This window comes from Malaya genurostris, chromosome 3 (assembly GCF_030247185.1).
Source record: "Malaya genurostris strain Urasoe2022 chromosome 3, Malgen_1.1, whole genome shotgun sequence".
Lineage (NCBI taxonomy): Eukaryota > Metazoa > Arthropoda > Insecta > Diptera > Culicidae > Malaya > Malaya genurostris.
Genome location: NC_080572.1, coordinates 132539205 through 132558106, shown reverse-complemented (window position 1 = coordinate 132558106; position 18902 = coordinate 132539205). Strand labels below are relative to the sequence as shown.

General features: G+C 36.7%; 1 protein-coding gene across 5 annotated transcripts in view; it reads left to right on the top strand.

The window, feature by feature from the left end:
• The window catches only part of LOC131436301 (WD repeat and FYVE domain-containing protein 3), a 1204110-nt gene that overhangs the window by 729102 nt on the left and 456106 nt on the right, over positions 1–18902 (top strand). For all 5 annotated transcript variants that reach the window (XM_058604951.1, XM_058604953.1, XM_058604954.1 and 2 more), the window contains exons 21-22: positions 14505–14695; positions 16218–16521. In XM_058604951.1, coding sequence (XP_058460934.1) covers positions 14505–14695; positions 16218–16521 — 495 coding nt within the window. The remainder of the gene's footprint in view (positions 1–14504; positions 14696–16217; positions 16522–18902) is intronic.

Below are 18902 nucleotides of genomic sequence, written 5' to 3'. Positions count from 1 at the left end.
ACTACTACTACTACTACTACTACTACTACTACTACTACTACTACTACTACTACTACTACTACTACTACTACTACTACTACTACTACTTCCTTTCTTGTGCCAATATTTAAATCTGGTGCAAAATCTAACATTAGGAACTACCGTGGAGTAGCCATTATCTCATGCATTCCAAAATTATTTGAAAAATTGTAAATGAAAAACTTTTTCATCAACTTAAAAATGTAATAACAAACAAACAACATGGCTTTTTTAAAGGCCGCTCAACTACAACAAATCTCTTAGAATTCATGACATTCACTCTGAATGCAATGGACGCTGGCCACTACGTAGAAACTCTTTACACAGACTTTAGCAAAGCTTTCGACCGTATTGACATACCTTTACTTCTACACAAACTGCAAAAATATGGCATAGAACATAGCCTTCTGGAATGGCTCAAATCATACTTAACGAATCGTGTACAGGTAGTCCGCTTCCAAAACATACTGTCTGAACCAATTAATGTAGCTTCTGGCGTACCTCAGGGTTCTCACTTAGGGCCTCTCCTTTTCATTTTACATATAAACGACATTTCCTTCATACTCAAAAATCTGAAAGTGCTTATATATGCAGACGACATGAAACTCTTCATGGAAATTAAAAATATTAACGACGCTGTAATATTCCAGAACGAAATCAATCTATTCCACAATTGGTGCTGCAAAAGTGTACTCCAACTCAATGTAAAAAAATGTAACTCAATAACTGTCAGTAGGAAAAATGAAACTATACCTATAAACATACATCTAGGAAATCAACTTGTAGAAAAATGTAAAATTGTAAGAGATTTAGGCGTAATCTTAGACTCCAAGTTCACTTTTGTGGAACACTACAATACCATAATCAATAAAGCTAATAGAATGCTGGGCTTTATTAAACGCTTCAGTCATAACTTTCAGGACCCATACACAATTAAATTATTATACACTACATATGTCAGACCTATTTTGGAATATTGCAGCCTAGTATGCAATCTATACAATATTATTCACCAAGAACGCATCGAATCTATTCAAAAACAATTTCTTTTATATGCACTTCGTAAATTAAACTGAAAAGGTCTACCGCTGATAAGTGCTTGGATCGTCTAGATGGCTAGTTCCGATGAAGTGGGATATCCGAGAAGAAAGTGGTTCATTTAAAATTGTTTGCTAGAATCGAAGCGGCGAATAGCCATTTTGTATGCCCAACATGTTTGATCATGTTTGTTCGGTTGTAAGAGAAGAGTGCCGATGAGTGTCGCGCTCATTTATGGTTCGGCAGAATTATAGCAGAGAAGAGAGCATTTTTTTCGCACAGTAGTCGTGTTTCATCTCGCGTAGTTAACTGGAATGCGAATGGGAGAAAAGGATACTGTTTTTCTTTAGGACAGGACCAGACAACTGGCTGAAAGTCAAGTGATTTCCATATGCTAGGAGAGTGTGAGTGCACAAAAACTAAGGAAAGATGCGATAAAAAAGGACCCAAACTGGTGAGATCTTTCTTATATAGCGCTTTTAGAATTCTTCACAATCTATCAGTTTTCACAGTAATGTGAAAACTTGTATCATGATGCCATCCATTCTATCCAAAAAGCATTACATCATAGTATGAATTGAGATCTTTCCATGCTGGAAAGGTGTTTGTTCTCACCACTATAACAATTCTCTTTTTCTGCTCCAGAAACCGATATTAATTGTGTTGGTGCCACAGTACCGAAGAATTAGGGCTAGGTTAGAAACCACGTACAACGAATCTTAATGATTTTTATCGCATAGACATCTCTTGTGTAAGGAATCTGACTACTTTTACTTTGGGCCTGTTATGAAAGATCTGGGAAAACTGTTTTATAACATAATTCGTAAAAATCGAAAACGGTACCGAAAATAGATACCTTCGGGTAGCCTAATACTCCATGGAGTCTACGTGGTTTGTTAATAGCCCCTCATACAATACGTGGTGCAACGTTGCCAGGTATACCGATTTCTCTGACCTCTATACCGCAATACAGATATGTATTCCCAAAACACCAATAATTGACGGATCGTACAGATAAATACCGATTTTTTTGCTCGCCAAGATGAGCTTTGGTGACATTTTCTTATGTTACGGGATTCTGATACCGATATGGTACAGATAGATTTTTACGCCAAATACAGGCAACCGCAGAAACTCGCGAAAGTCCATCATCGCCATTCTAAGCAGGGCATTATACAGACATACAGGCATTGCTGGTCAAATTACACATGAATTGTACTGTACAACTCGTGCATATTTGTGTTGTTCTACATGTATCTGCATTGGGTGCTGGTTTTGCTAGGACCTTTTATAAGTATTAGTATTATAATTCAATTATTATTTCATATATTATCGTCTTACACTATTTTATGTTATTATATACTATGTTGTATGATATTATACTGCATTGCATTATATCACATTATATTGTATTATATTAAAATATATTTTATTATATTATATTATATTATATTATATTATAGGGTTTATTATGAGTAGTACTACGTACCTCTGCGCAAAATATAAATTTGTTTTCCTTATAAGTTATCATTTTTAAAGTAACTTTCAACTAAATATCAAGGTCGTCACATGGTGAGCTTGGTTCTCACTGGTTCCTGTCTCATGCCTACACGTGTGTCTGTGGTGACAGATGGTCTATGGAATGCGTTGATGGCAGAATGAGAGGATGAGAAATGACATATAAATTCAAGTAATATAATATCATAGCATATCGCAACATATCATTTTATTTATTCTATTATTTATTATATAATTCATTGAACTATATTATATTGTTTTTTATTGTTATTTTCATAATTATATTTATTGTTATTATTATTAATTTGTCATCAATAATAATAACATATAATATTTTTATAGATGTAGATATTATTATTATTATTATTAGAAGAGAAATATTCTACTTCCTGCAGTATTGCGAAGATAGAAGAGCATAACTGACACTCTACATTAACTGTTATTTTATATCATGTATCGTAATATATTATATTATATTATGTTATATTATATTATTTTGTAATCTATTATATCATTTTATGTTATATTAATTTCATTACACTATGTTTCATTGTATTTATCAATATAAAACATTTTGCACGGGAGCGTATAGATGAGGGAGCATCAGGGCATCGGACGAATTGATGACTGGACGAGGGATTGTGGATAGCCAGCCCAAGTCACTTGAAGGAAACTTGTTTCCTTCTGAAGGTTTGACATGAGTCTGACGCGCCCTTCTCAAACAAACCATCAGGCGGGTTCAAGCATGTATAGCGATATGCTTCATCCATGCACTGGATATTATGGTTGGAAGAGCATCTTTTATTCCCGCGGAATACGAGTGACTCTACTTACGTATCCGCCCAACCCTTTTTGTTCGCTTTTCGGTAACAGCTATAGTAAGAAGGTGAATGGATGAGTCATATCGGGGCTACTGTAAGTCTACCCGCATCCACTGGCAAGTCCTTGAACTGATGGTGGCTTCACTTCACATCACATCATCACATAACATCAATTAAACTGGACAGCATTTCCTCTACCATCATATGAAGCACGCTGCATGCTCATCAATATACAAACACTTAAAGAACGCCGCGACTTTGCAATGCTTTATTTTATCAGCGACATTATTTCTCAGCGCATTCAATCAGCTCCATTATTATCGCAATTAAATTTTTATATACCTAGCCGTCAATTACGTTCCAGGAAATTATTTTTAGAAAAACAAGCTAGAACAAATTATGCAAAATAAAGTTCAGTCAATCGAATAATGCGCCATTACAATCAATACTGCGAACATCTTGACCTTACTATGTCTAAAAATAAAATCAAATCTCAGCTTTGTCGTAGAAATAATGCGTAGTATGTAAGTGAACATTGTACACAATTTATATGTAGTCTACATTTGCTTGACGAAATAAATAAATAAATGTTTTTGAATGATTATGATTTTATTATCACGTTCGAGTTTATGGATCATCACTTCTTGTCAAGTACTGATACTTTTTTGAGTTTCATTGAATTCTTGAATGATTACGACATTCTATTCAGTTTAGTTTTCGAAGTTTTCGATAAAAAGACACTGAAATAAATTAGTTTGAATAGGAAAAAGTTTGGTTGGAAAACTTAATTTCCTTAGTCATATTATAAAAAAATTATTGCCTTATTACCCAATCACCAGACTGGTGATACACGATCACCTTCTGTGATTTCTAAATTTCTGGTGATCACCGCTTGATCACCGTACGTGATTCCTCCTCTGATACCCCGGACAAATTTTGTTTCACTTAAACAACACCATAATTGACATATTAGACGAAAATTGGGAACTACTCTATGTTCATCGAATTTTAATTTATTGGGTGCTGATGGGACTAACATACACCAAGCGATTATATTAATAATTTTAGACTATTAAAAAATCACGATTCAGGGTTTTAGATACAAGGAATAATATTGTTAACAAAATGTTTCCGCTGATTTGTAAACAACAACAGTTGAAATGTTTATTATTTTGGATAGCGCATGCGTTATTATAAAGAATTATTTCTATTTTTTTTTTCGATATGTGTTATATTTATATTGCTCCCCACGCAATTCTTTTACCTCTCTGTAGGAAAAAGCAAAATATCCAGTTTGGTCCAGTAGTTTTATTGTTATCGTGTGTTCCCTAACGGTTTCGAGAAAACGCGCAAAGGGAATATCTCCGAAAGAATTGTAAGACTGATTTTCCAATTTTGCATTCATAATTTCTTATAATTATTTATCGATTGAAGCAAACATTGTTCATTCATTTCTTTTGCTCTCTTGTAATATGCTGTTACAAAAGTTGTAACAAAATTGGCACCCGCCCACATGTTATCGTATTCGTAGTGGAAACTACAATACCTTGAACAATATAATGAATTTTGGCTACTTGTATGACTTGTATAAACATTTGTGTCGAACTTGTAAGTGAATACAGCACTTTTCTAGCCCCAAAAAAACCTACACGAAGCTATAATATAAGGGTAGATAGTACTACTAAAAATCAAAAACTCTTATGGGATCGTTGAGAGCTGTATTCCAAAACATTCAATTTTGATGAGGAGAGCCGTTCGTCATATGTTATCGATTCTGGATCGAAAAGTAAAGATATATGTGAAAATCTAATGTGCATAGAAAATAGGTTTTTCAGTTGAAAATGTTAGTTCCTTTCGGCAACTGTCAAGCCTCTACTGAAATATAGCAAATCGAGACACTACAATCACCTGAAAATACGGTATCATAAATTTTCTAGGTGAGCGGGCCACTAGAAACAACATCGTGAAAACTGCAAATAATGTCGCTTTAATTTAGAAAATAACAACATATTTCACACATGAATCAAAAATGCACTTAAACTTCCCGTCGGCTCGTGAAATCAACCCACGGATGCGATTATTTTGCGCCTGCCTTCATTATACTCCAGAGCGTTAAAAGAATGGATTGTCTTGAATCACGATTCAAAATACTTGCAAATATTCGGATTGCCGAACGAGTTAACTCATCATTGGTTCGGATTAAAACCGAACATGTACTAAGCAGAATTCAAATGGCAGCGCTCCATAACGAATGAAAGAGAGAATAAATGCGAGAGAATTAACTATTGCACTTTGCCGATCGGGTGTTACTTGAGGCAATCGGGTGTTCGGCAGAAGCGCACTTATGCACGGATAAAATCGAGTGACTCGCATCAGGTAGAAACGTGTCTATGAGTGCTAACCGAGTGAAAATAGATACGATTATTCCCTTCCTTGTTCGTAAGTGTTAAGGAACATGTCAGTTGTTTTCGTATTCACGACATCCAGTTATTTCTCTGACATTACCCACTCGGCTTTTTTGAACTCGGCGATTTTTGTTAGTTTAAAAGGGGCTGTGGTCCACTAGGAGATTGATAGTACCTATTAGCTCTCTCCGGACAGTACCAGCCTAGATGCCGTGTGGAATCCGGCGGAAAAAAATTAACCAAGAATAGATCCACTGGGTTCCTGCTTCCATGTCGTAAAAGGCGACAACTGCAGGAGTTTCTTGTTCCTTTTAGTTATCAGATATTTTCAATGTTTCTCTTCTGATTTACTACTTTCTATTTTACTAAATTCTATTTTACTAAATTATTTCTTCATTCAACCTATCAATTTTCGTCTAACTTCGAAAAAAAGTTTTATTTGGAATGTTTTCTTCTTCCATGTTATTGATTGTCTGTCAGGATTATAAATTGAATGATAAATAAATAAATAATCTATAACTATTGCGCAAATCCTTTGATATTACAAAGTTAATAACAGAGATAACTAATATCGATATATTGAACACGTAGTAAAAAACACTTGATATTAATATTTCAAACAAAAAATAATATTTTTCTCGGTAGCCGGCTGCCCAGATCAGCCAATATAACCAATTAATAATTATAATAAGTAATTAAAATAATAAAGCGGAAATAATAATAATAAATAACAAATAAAGACGCGCGTGAAATCTGTTGACCTTTATTTGGTGATTTAAAATGATTTTATAACAACTGTTTAGAATATGTCAATGCAATGAATCAAATATTTTGTCTAAATCTTATTCACTCGTTTATTTTGTATCACGTAATTTAGTTATAAAAATGGGGAAGTTTTTATTCTTTACGCGATAGTATTGCAAATTTTTCTTCAGTTTCCTCGAACAAGAGCTGTGAATCAAGACTTGCCGGGACTTCAATATAGGATATTGTTGAAACATTCACTCGGGAAGTCAATAAGTTTAGTGGTGCATCCGAACATCTTGAAATCGGAACATACTGAGTCGCGCGCGAATAATACCAATACTGAAATTTTTACTAACAAATATCCTTCTCCCGTGACACTTGTGGAGTGCGCAGTAGTATATACGGCCTCTAGTAACAACAAATGTTGGACTAACATCCCTTCCCATTCCTTAGGCGATCTACGTTCGGGCCTGGCCGGCGCCGGTACTGATCAATGAATTCTGGGATTACCAGAAGATGTACATTGAAGGATGATTTACCAGTCCCAGGTCGTATCATCTAGAAATTCCCTGTACAATTTCAGCTAATCCCGATCAGTAACGGAGTAGCAACCAGGAGTGGTCGCTCAAGCTCAAGCTCGGCGATTTTTGTTAGTTTAAACAATGGAAGAATTGAAGAGTCAAAGAATTTGTATTAAATTTTGCGTGAAAAATGAAGTAAAATGGTAACCAAGTGGGCGAAATGTTACAGAGAGTCTACGGTGAGTCTGCTATGAAAAATACAAGTGTTTACGAGTGGTATAAGCGTTTCCAAGATGGCCGCGAAGACGTTGAAGACGACGAACGCTCCGGTCGACCCAGCACGTCAATAATCGATGAAAATGTGGGAAAAGTGAAAAAAAAGATTATGGATGATCGCCGAATCACTATTAGAGAAGTTGCTGATGAAGTTGGCATATCGGTTGGCTCATGCCATCATATTTTTTCAAATGTTTTGGGCATGAAACGAGTGGCAGCAAAATTCGTTCCAAAACTGCTGAATTTTGATCAAAAAAACAAACGCATTACCATCGCTCAGGAGCTGTTAAACAACGTCAACGACGATCCAAATTTACTTGAAAGGGTCATAACTGGTGATGATACATGGGGACCCATGAAAGGACAGTGTTTTTCATCGATTGAAGAGATAAAGGCAGAATCGCTGAGAGTGCTACAGAGCATTACAAAAAGTGACTATCAGGGGTGTTTCGAAGACTGGAAAAAAACGCTGGTATAAGTGTATTATATCTAGGGGGGATTACTTTGAAGGGGACCATATAGATGTAGACGAATAAATAAATATTTTTTTAGAACAATGAAAATTCCGGGTACTTTTTGAACAGACCTCGTAACATATATACATCTTATTCAGAAACTGACCGTGACCGTGAATACTTCTCTTTCATACCTGCATTTTCTAGCTCCATCTCTGTAAACTATCTATCAGAACATGACATTTCGACAGCACTGAAAAACTTAGACGCCTCAAAAGGGCCTGGACCTGACAGTATACCACCAATATTTTTAAAAAATCTTGCTGAAGAACTTACACTACCACTACAACTACTTTTTAACTTATTTTTTTTAAATAAATGTACTTTTCCTAAAGCATGGAAATCTTCCTTTCTTGTACCAATATTTAAATCTGGTGCAAAATCTAACATTCGGAACTACCGTGGAACTGCCATTATCTCATGCATTCCAAAATTATTTGAAAAAATTGTAAATGAAAAACTTTTTCATCAACTTAAAAATGTAATAACAAACAAACAACATGGCTTTTTTAAAGGCCGCTCAACTACAACAAATCTCTTAGAATTCATGACATTCACTCTGAATGCAATGGACGCTGGCCACTACGTAGAAACTCTTTACACAGACTTTAGCAAAGCTTTCGACCGTATTGACATACCTTTACTTCTACACAAACTGCAAAAATATGGCATAGAACATAGCCTTCTGGAATGGCTCAAATCATACTTAACGAATCGTGTACAGGTAGTCCGCTTCCAAAACATACTGTCTGAACCAATTAATGTAGCTTCTGGCGTACCTCAGGGTTCTCACTTAGGGCCTCTCCTTTTCATTTTACATATAAACGACATTTCCTTCATACTCAAAAATCTGAAAGTGCTTATATATGCAGACGACATGAAACTCTTCATGGAAATTAAAAATATCAACGACGCTGTAATATTCTAGAACGAAATCAATCTATTCCACATTTGGTGCTGCAAAAGTCTACTCCAACTCAATGTAAAAAAATGTAACTCAATAACTTTCAGTAGGAAAAATGAAACTATATCCACAAACATACATCTAGGAAATCAACTTGTAGAAAAATGTAAAATTGTAAGAGATTTAGGCGTAATCTTAGACTCCAAGTTCACTTTTGTGGAACACTACAATACCATAATCAATAAAGCTAATAGCATGCTGGGCTTTATTAAACGCTTCAGTCATAACTTTCAGGACCCATACACAATTAAATTATTATACAGTACATATGTCAGACCTATTTTGGAATATTGCAGCCTAGTATGGAATCCATACAATATTATTCACGAAGAACGCATCGAATCTATTCAAAAACAATTTCTTTTATATGCACTTCGTAAATTAAACTGGACAGCATTTCCTCTAACATCATATGAAGCACTCTGCATGCTCATCAATATTCAAACACTTAAAGAACGCCGCGACCTTGCAATGCTTTATTTTATCAGCGACATTATTTCTCAACGCATTCAATCACCTTCTTTATTATCGCAATTAAATTTTTATATACCTAGCCGTCAATTACGAACCAGGAAATTATTTCTAGAAAAAACACTAGAACAAATTATGCAAAATATAGCCCAATCAATCGTATAATGCGCCACTACAATCAATATTGCGAACATCTTGACCTTTGTATGTCCAAAAATGAAATGAAATTACAGCTTAGTCGTAGAAATAATGCGTAGTATCTAAGTAAACATTGTAAACCATTTATATGTAGTCTACATTTGCTTGACGAAATAAAAAATAAAAATAAAAAATAAACCCGTTTCCAACATTCAACCGTTATCTATACAGATGGATCAAAATATGAAGGCACGGTAGGGGCCGCATACTACAATAATGTGATAGCTCAGAAATACAGTCTACCGAAAGATTGCAGTGTTTTCTCCGCAGAGACATTCGCCATCAAGATGGCAGCTGTCCTACCGAACGTTCGCAATGAGATGGTAATCCTCACGGACTCCGCCAGCTGCCTGCTGGCCCTCGAGAAAGGAAAATCGCGCCACACATGGATACAGGAGATTGAGCGCATTGTGCGAAGTACACCCATCCGTTTCTGCTGGATCCCGGGGCACGCTGGCATCAAGGGTAACATAGAGGCAGATCGGCTGGCAAATGTGGGCAGAAGACATCCGGTCATCGAAGTGCCAACTCCGTGAGAAGATGTCGCAAGCGATACACCACCGATGGGAAAATCAGTGGTTCAATATGAGAGACGTGAGTTGAGAGAGGTGAAATACGACACGCACCGATGGAGAGGTCGTAGCAGTCCAACTGACCAGCGACTGCTCACACGTCTAAGGATTGGACACACCCGGTTAACTCATACCTTCTTACTAAAAAAAGGGAGCCCGCCCAACTTATACGAACCCTTAGGAAACGCGGAAGAACAAATCACGCGATTGCTGAGCTTTCTACACGAAACAAAATTTTGTAACCAACTGTAGTTTTGATGACAAATAGATGATGAAGAAGAAAAGAAAAAATCAAGATAAAGACAAGGGTTCTGTTGAAAATGCATTAAAGCGAAAGAAGATAAAAATAAGATAAAAAGGTTAATTGAGAGAAATGAACTACGTAGATCAAACCGAATATTAAGAAACTCACATGACAAGCAGAAGAAAATAATTGTGTAAAAGACGAAAGGAGTTTAGAAAAGATCAAGATTGACAAAACGATGAAGAATAGGAAAAGTGTTGAATATTATTTCTGAAAAAGATATCAACCGTTGACGAGAAGAAAACGACACGAAATTCTTATATTTGTAACAAGAACTCACGAACACATTCTTAATGACATGAATGCACCGGAAATACCAGTTTTAAGTGTCATTAATGAACACAAAAGAATTATTATTATTATTATTATTATTATTATTATTATTATTATTATTATTATTATTATTATTATTATTATTATTATTTTTATTATTATCATTATTATTATTATTATTATTATTATTATTATTTTTATTATTATTATTATTATTTTTATTATTATTATTATTATTATTATTATTATTATTATTATTATTATTATTATTATTATTATTATTATTATTATGATTATTATTATTATTATTATTATTATTAGTAATCGAAGTTGGAAAGACCGTCTTGTATGATAACAAAAATATATAAATAAAATAAATAAAAATGAAAATGAAATAAAATTAAAAATAAATAAAATAAAAATGAAATGAGAGAAATCATCATGTAGCTAATTAGTAGAAGTTTCAAAAGTGTGCAGTGAAAAATTCGCGAAAATCTGCGAACAACGTTCGTACATAAATGAAAATAGTTATTACTAAAGTTTAGATACATCGTGATCGTGATTACTAAATTTCCAAAACAACCGTGAATCCATACATTGAATCTGCTGTAGTGTATAGTGCCATATGCAGTGAAACTTTTCTTCTCCGCTTAGCGCCAAACTCGTAGCGCCATATCGCTACTTGACTACCTGATTTGTTTCATTCACTGTTTAATCCGATCGTAGTGGCAGAGATCTGAAAGGAAGTTTTTCTCCAATCTGTGAAACAGAAAAAAAAGGTTTTTTCGAAAAATATATGTTTTAAATTAAACTACGTAATCGTAGTGTGGCACTGCGAATACGTAGTGTGGCACTGTACCGAAGCACCAGGTACACGGTATACTCTAAGAGTAAGGGTGTTACATATATGAAAATGACACAACTGATTGATGGTACCAAAAAAGTAATCGAAGCCCACCCAAATTTGAATGTTAGTCGATGCGTCATAACATGCTATGTCTCGGACTGGTTTAACACTTGCCGTTATCACACCGTATAGTATTGTGGTCCCGGCAAAGATTTGTAATCGAGTTTCACGTAGGTTTCGTCGTCCATGATAATGCAGTTCAAATTTCCAGCAAGAATCGTATTGTACAGCTTTCGAACCCTCTTTAGCACGAAAAACATTTGACTTCGAAGTGCCCACTTTTTTGGCCACATCCCGAACTAAAACCTCCTTCTTTTGCTCGAACGCCTTTAGTATACGTTTATCCAAATGAGGGTTGTCCCGGGTTGGCGGCTCAATGCATAGGACGCTGGTCTTACAAGCCAGTTGTCGTATGTTTGAGCCCCGACCTGGAAGGATTCTTAGTGTCAGTAGGATCCATAGTACTAGCCATGCAATGATTCTGTACACTAAGAATCGGCTGCGAAGTCTGTTGAAACAGAAAGGCCAAATTCCACAAAAGGAATGTAATGCCAGGAAAAAAATGACCTTTTTTTACCCGTTTTCGGTTTATCCTTAAAGGTGTTATCCTCACCGAACTTCCTGATTTCATCTCGCACGGCTTTTTCACTTACTCCTTCCATTTTTGCTATCTTTCTGAGTGACAGTCCGCGTTCTGTGCACCATTTGTACACAATTTTTCAACGTTGTTCTGCTGAAGGTCCACGCATTTCGAAACAAACTAATGAAAACGAATAAACAACAGCACAAGTGGTTAGAGAAGAGTGTAAAAAACAGAACGCAGCCATAAAAATTGACAGATTGCGAAATGGCAGCGGTTTTTGGTTGCGTCCATACATTCTGGGACAGTCTTTAAAAACCTGTTTTAATCTACCTAGGATTGCTTGTACATTAACTAGTATAACTACATAATGAAACAGTGCTTTGTTCGTGTAGGTCATCCTTAAGAAAACGAAGTGGGCTCACTATTATATACACTTCCGGCACCGGAGCTCGAGAACCGGTATAATCGAAGTCGGTTCGTACGACCACCATCTAACATGACGTACAAATTCTACTAGTTTTTATTCAAATTTTGAAAATTTCATGCAATTTTGCCATCGCACTCTAGATTTAAATGTTCGTTTTATCTGAAAATATGCAGTAATTTTTTAAAGACCATAAGACCTTTAATTTGATCCTAAGATGGGGAATAACGGTTTTGAGTCCAGTTTACAACATTTTTATGTTCAACACACTTTACCATTAAACTTCAGAAATTTCGTATGGGACCGTGAGACCTTTCATTTGAATTTAAGTTTGTGGAAATCGGTCAAACCATCGCTGAGAAAAGGGAGTAAGATGCATTTTGGTATACATGACAACTATTTCCGGTGCTTCCGGAACCGGAGACCGGGAACCAGGATAGTCGGAATCAGTTTGTTTAGTTGCCTACTGATAATGGGTTCGATTTGTGTAATTTTGAAATTAGTTTAGAATTTATTTTACGCTTTTTGTTTCGCCGGTTTAAGTGACGTTGTACAATATTGAACACACTTTACAGTATAACTCAGGAACCGGAAGTCGAATCCGTATGAAATTCAAGAATTCCGTATGGAACCGGTCCCACAGGACCATTTGAATCTAAGTTTGGGGAAATCGGTCAAACCATAGCTGAGATAAGTGAGTAAGATCCATTTTGGTATATATGACCACTATTTCCGGTGCTTCCGGAATCGGAGACCGGAAACACGGATAGCCGATATCAGTTTGTTTAGTTGCCAACTGGTAATGGCTATCGATTTGTGTAACATTTATATCAGCTTAGAAAACTTTTCACGTTTTTTGTTTCGCCGTTTTAGGTGATGGTGTACAATATTAAACACACTCTACCCTATAACTCCGGAACCGAAAGTTGGATCCGGATGAAATTCGGGAATTCCTTATGTAACCGTGAGACCTTTCATTTGAATCTAAGTTTCGGTCATACCATCGCTGAGAAAAGTGAGTGAGATCCATTTTGGAACATTTGACCACTATTTCTGGTGCTTCTGGAACCGGATACCTGGAACCAGGATAGCCGGAATCTCTTCGTTTAGTTGCCTACTGATAATGACTATCGATTTGTGTAGTTTTGAGATAAGTTTAGAATTTTTTTATGTGTTTTGTTTCGCCGGTTCAAGTGACGGAGTGCAATATTGAACACACTTTACTCTGTAACTCTGGCACCGGCAGTCGGATCCGGATGAAATTCAGGAACTTCGTATGGGACCGTGAGACCTTCCATTTGAATCTAAGATTGTTGAAATCGGTTAAACCGTCGCTGAGAAAAGTGAGTGAGATCCATTTTGGTATATTTGACCACTATTTCCGGTGCTTCTGGAACCGGATACCGGGAACCAGGATAGCCGGAATCAGTTTGTTTTGTTGCCTACTGATAATGAATATCGATTTGTGTAGTTTTGAGACCAGTTTATGGAAGTTTTAACGTGTTTTGTTTCGCCGGTTTAATTGACGGTGTACAATATTGAACACACTTTACCCTATAACTCCGGTACCGGAAGTCGGATCCGGATGAAATTCAGGAATTCCGTATAGGACATGGTTACATGGAAACAGCAAAGAACACCACAGAGCTAGGCTAATACGTAGGGTATATAATAGGCATGCCCTCATACGGAAAAGCACATTCAATTTAATCATTATGAACACTAGTTTGCTATTTGTCAATTTAGTTGAATCTACGTACAAATAATTTTAATGCCGAATATAAAATTTTACAAGATTCCTTTGAAATTTTCTACTACATTCTAACACTTTACCATATTGGCTATGGATTGAGAGTTGTAAAATTAGCTGCAACTATATGGTTGTGTAAACTCCCAAACGAGGATGGCTCTATATAAAACTAAAATATATTTGTAATCTCTTCTTACAGATATCACACATATTTCGATGTGCGCGGATACAAGGACTGGATACATTTGAAGGACTACTTCTTTTTGGGAAAGAAAATTGCTATGTGATTGACGGTTTTACATTGATGAAAAATCGAGAAATTCGGGACATTGATTCACTCTGCTTTGATAGTTACGACCCAATCCTACCAAACCCAGGAAACGTTCGAACGTATGTAGAGACAAATATCATTATGTTTAGTAGTTGTGCAGTGTCCTAACGATAATTGGAATATTTTGATAAAAAGCGACTTCCTAAGTTTTTTAATACGTATTTTCAATATTTGTCGTTTCGGTGTTATTCTTATTGAAGGAAAATTTAAGAATTTATTATCATAAAATTATAACATATAGAAACCACTTAACTAGTTCTACAATAAGATAGTTAGCTTGTCGTGTATGATTAAAATACAGATATAAAACGCTACCAGGCGCGTATACAGGGGATGTTTTAGTAGTTCAAACTCCCTCCGAAACTCAAAAAATTATATTATGAAAACTGTTCTCTTCCAAAATTTAGGTTAATCATAAAATTTTAATTTTCAAAAAACGACTTTATAAAGAAATTTTTTTTAAGTAATTATATACAAATTTCAATACGTATGGAAATTGATCTACATGTTCTGAAACAACCCCCGAAAAAAAATATGGATACGCGCCTGAACGCTGCGGTTGTTTCTTACTATAACTGTTCGGCTGAAAAGTTCGTATCGTTTAATAGAAACACACATTTTTTTTTGCCAAAATTCGTTTTTATTATTCAACATGATTGCCATCAGAGGCGATACAGCGATTATAGCGATCTTCCAACTTTTCGATACCATTTTTGTAGTACGATTTGTCCTTTGCCTCAAAATAGGCCTCAGTTTCAGCGATTACCTCTCCATTGCTTCTAAATTTTTTACCAGCGAGCATTCTCTTGAGGTCTGAAAACAGGAAAAAGTCACTGGGGGCCAAATCTGGAGAATACGGTGGATGAGGGAGCAATTCGATGCCCAATTCGTTCAATTTCAGCATGGTTTTTCGTTGTTGTTTTTGATCGATTGTGAGCTCACGCGGCACCCATTTTGCACAAAGCTTTCTCATATCCAAATATTCGTGAATAATATGTCCAACACGTTCCTTTGATATCTTTAGGGTGTCAGCTATCTCGATCAACTTCACTTTACGATCATAGAAAATCATTTTGTGGATTTTTTTCACGTTTTCATCGGTAACAGGCCCTTTTGGACGTCCACTGCGTTCATCGTCTTCGGTGCTCATATGATCAGTACGAAATTTTGCAAACCACTTACGAATTGTTGCTTCGCCCGGTGCAGAGTCTGGATAACACTCATCAAGCCAGTTTTTGGTATCGGCGGCACTTTTTTTCATCAAAAAGTAGTGTTTCATCTACACACGAAATTCCTTTTTTCCATTTTTTTCACAATAACAAAAGTAGCTTCACTCAAAATGCAATATCTCACAAACTAATAATCAGACAGCTGTCAAATTTATACACGTATCTTTTGAAGGTTGGTACTAACTGAAAATGGAATGGATTTAATATTAGTGGCGCCCTCTCATAGAAACGATACGAACTTTTCAGCCGATCTGTTAATTGACAGAGATAAATCAAGACTAAACGATTCACACAGTCGTTTATTCTTCAATACTAACATTTTAAACAATTTCAACAAACTATTATTTTTTAGACCACACGAAATGAGGCAAAGCTCCAAGTTTGCATATGAAGATATTCGAGAGGTACACAAGCGAAGGTACTTGCTTCAACCAATAGCACTGGAAGTATTTTCAGGTGATGGTCGAAACTTTCTGTTAAGCTTTCCACGAAAAGTACGAAACAAAGTGTATCAGAGATTAATGACCGTTGCTACATCTATTGCGGATAATGCTCAACAATCAGTAGCTGGACAGAGTCGTACAGCAAATGTGGAACAAACTTCAAATTTGTTTAGCAGTCTTATAGGAGAAACTTCGGTGACTCAGCGATGGGTCGTAAGTATTAGCAGATGCTTAGTTAGACAACAATTTATTTTGTTTATTGTTATGTGACTATCTACCCTTGTGTGTTTGGTAATTATTCTCCAATTAGTGTCTGTTCTTTATCTAACAACGGAGAATATAACTAATCAATATGAAAATGAATAAGTTTTGATATTTTTTTTTTTTTATTCAATATTATAATACAATTTTAAGGCACACTGCTTAAGCTCTAAGATGCCAAGGGTATTTACTAATCTTAATTACGACTATATTAAAACTAGAATAGTATCATTATGTAATGCCGGTGAATTGGATATTGCATGAGGGTCTCCCATATGGCGTTTGCAAATGTCCATGTTGGCCGCATCCTTCGGTCCGTGTGGGTCCGCGGGAAACACCCCCAGGCTACGAAGGCCCGGCGGGTGGCCCGCATGCTGGTCATCGTCTGGAGCGTAGGACCGTAGGCGGTGATGGTGATGTTACGAAGAGATGAGAAAATAAAAAAAGTAAATATTGTGAAAACCGAGGTAAATAGGGGGTATGGAAACAAAATGTCTGAAAACTACAGAGATCTAATTAGTTGCCATCGAGATGGTGAAGAGACATGGAAGGGGGGAACGAAAAGTTAGTGACAAAAAAAGATCTTGTTAGTTCCAATGAAGATGGTGGACAGGGACGGTGATCGAGAGAATCGGGCGGATGTTAGTGTCGAACCTGTAGGTGGAGATTATACTTTCTGAGCGAGGTATAACAGATTACACTTGGATATTAATGTGTTTGAGGTACTGGTATATAAGAAGCATATAAGAGATATCCAGACTAGCCAACACATCTCGGACCGGAACTTCAGGTGGTCTACCTCGGGCCCTTAGGGAGTCCTTTAATAAAGACCTGGCGTCACGATACTCCGTACACGTCCATACGACATGCTCGATGTCCTGATAACCGTCACCACAAGCGCAGAGACCGCTCTCCACGATTCCAATACGCCGGAGATGCGCGTTGAAGGTGTAATGGTTTGACATGAGCCGAGACATTACACGAATGAAGTCACGACTCACGTTCATCCCCCTGAACCAAGGTTTCGTCGATACCCTAGGGATAATGGAATGCAGCCATCGTCCCAGTTCGCCATTGCTCCATGAAGTTTGCCAACTTTCGAGAGTTTTCTGACGAGAGATACTGAAAAATTCATTGAAGCAGATTGGTCTTTCATAAATATCACCTTCTAATGCGCCCACCTTAGCCAATGAGTCTGCCTTTTCATTGCCTGGAATGGAACAATGCGAAGGGGCCCAGACTAACGATATTAAATAAGACCGTTCAGATAAAGTTCTCAAATGTTCCCGTATTTTCCCCAGGAAATATGGGGGATACTTTCCTGGCTTCACTGCGCGGAGAGCTTCTATTGAACTTAGACTGTCCGTGACAATGAAGTAATGGTCTTTGGGCAAGGTTTCAATGATCTCGAGGGTGTACTGAATAGCAGCTAATTCTGCGACGTAGACTGAAGCCGGATCACTGAGTTTGTACGAAGCGGTGATGTTCTGATTGAAGATTCCGAAGCCTGTGGACCTGTTGATGTTTGATCCGTCAGTGTAAAACATCTTTTCACAGTTGACTGTTCTAAATTTATTATAAAAAATATTTGGGGCCACTTGAGGGCGCACGTGATCCGGAATTCCACGAATTTCTTCTCTCATGGATGTGTCGAAAAACACAGTAGAATTAGTAGTATCCAAGAAATGAGCACGGTTGGAAACAAACGAAGAAGGATTAATATTCTGAGCCATGTAATCAAAATACAAGGACATAAAACGGGTCTGAGAATTGAGTTCGACAAGCCTTTCGAAGTTTTCAATCACCATCGGATTCAAGATATCGCATCGGATTAGCAATCGATATGAGAGATCCCAGAATCGGTTTTTCAACGGTAAGACGCCCGCGAGCACTTCGAGACTCATCGTATGAGTCGACTGCATGCAACCTAAGGCAATACGCAAACAACGATACTGAATTCTTTCCAGTTTAATGAAATGGGTGTTCGCGGCGGATCGGAAGCAGAAGCATCCATATTCCATTACGGACAATATCGTTGTTTGGTACAGCCTGATCAGGTCTCCTGGGTTTGCACCCCACCAAGTTCCGGTTATTGTGCGAAGAAAATTGATTCTCTGCTGGCATTTTTGTTTCAGATACCTAATGTGACATCCCCAGGTGCCTTTGGAGTCGAACCAGACCCCGAGATATTTAAATGTGAAGGCCTGAGCTATGGTTTCACCCCCTAGTTGAAGCTGTAATTGTGCTGGTTCTCGCTTTCTTGAAAATACGACCAGCTCAGTTTTCTCCGTAGAGAACTCGATACCCATTTGAAGAGCCCATGTCGACAAGTT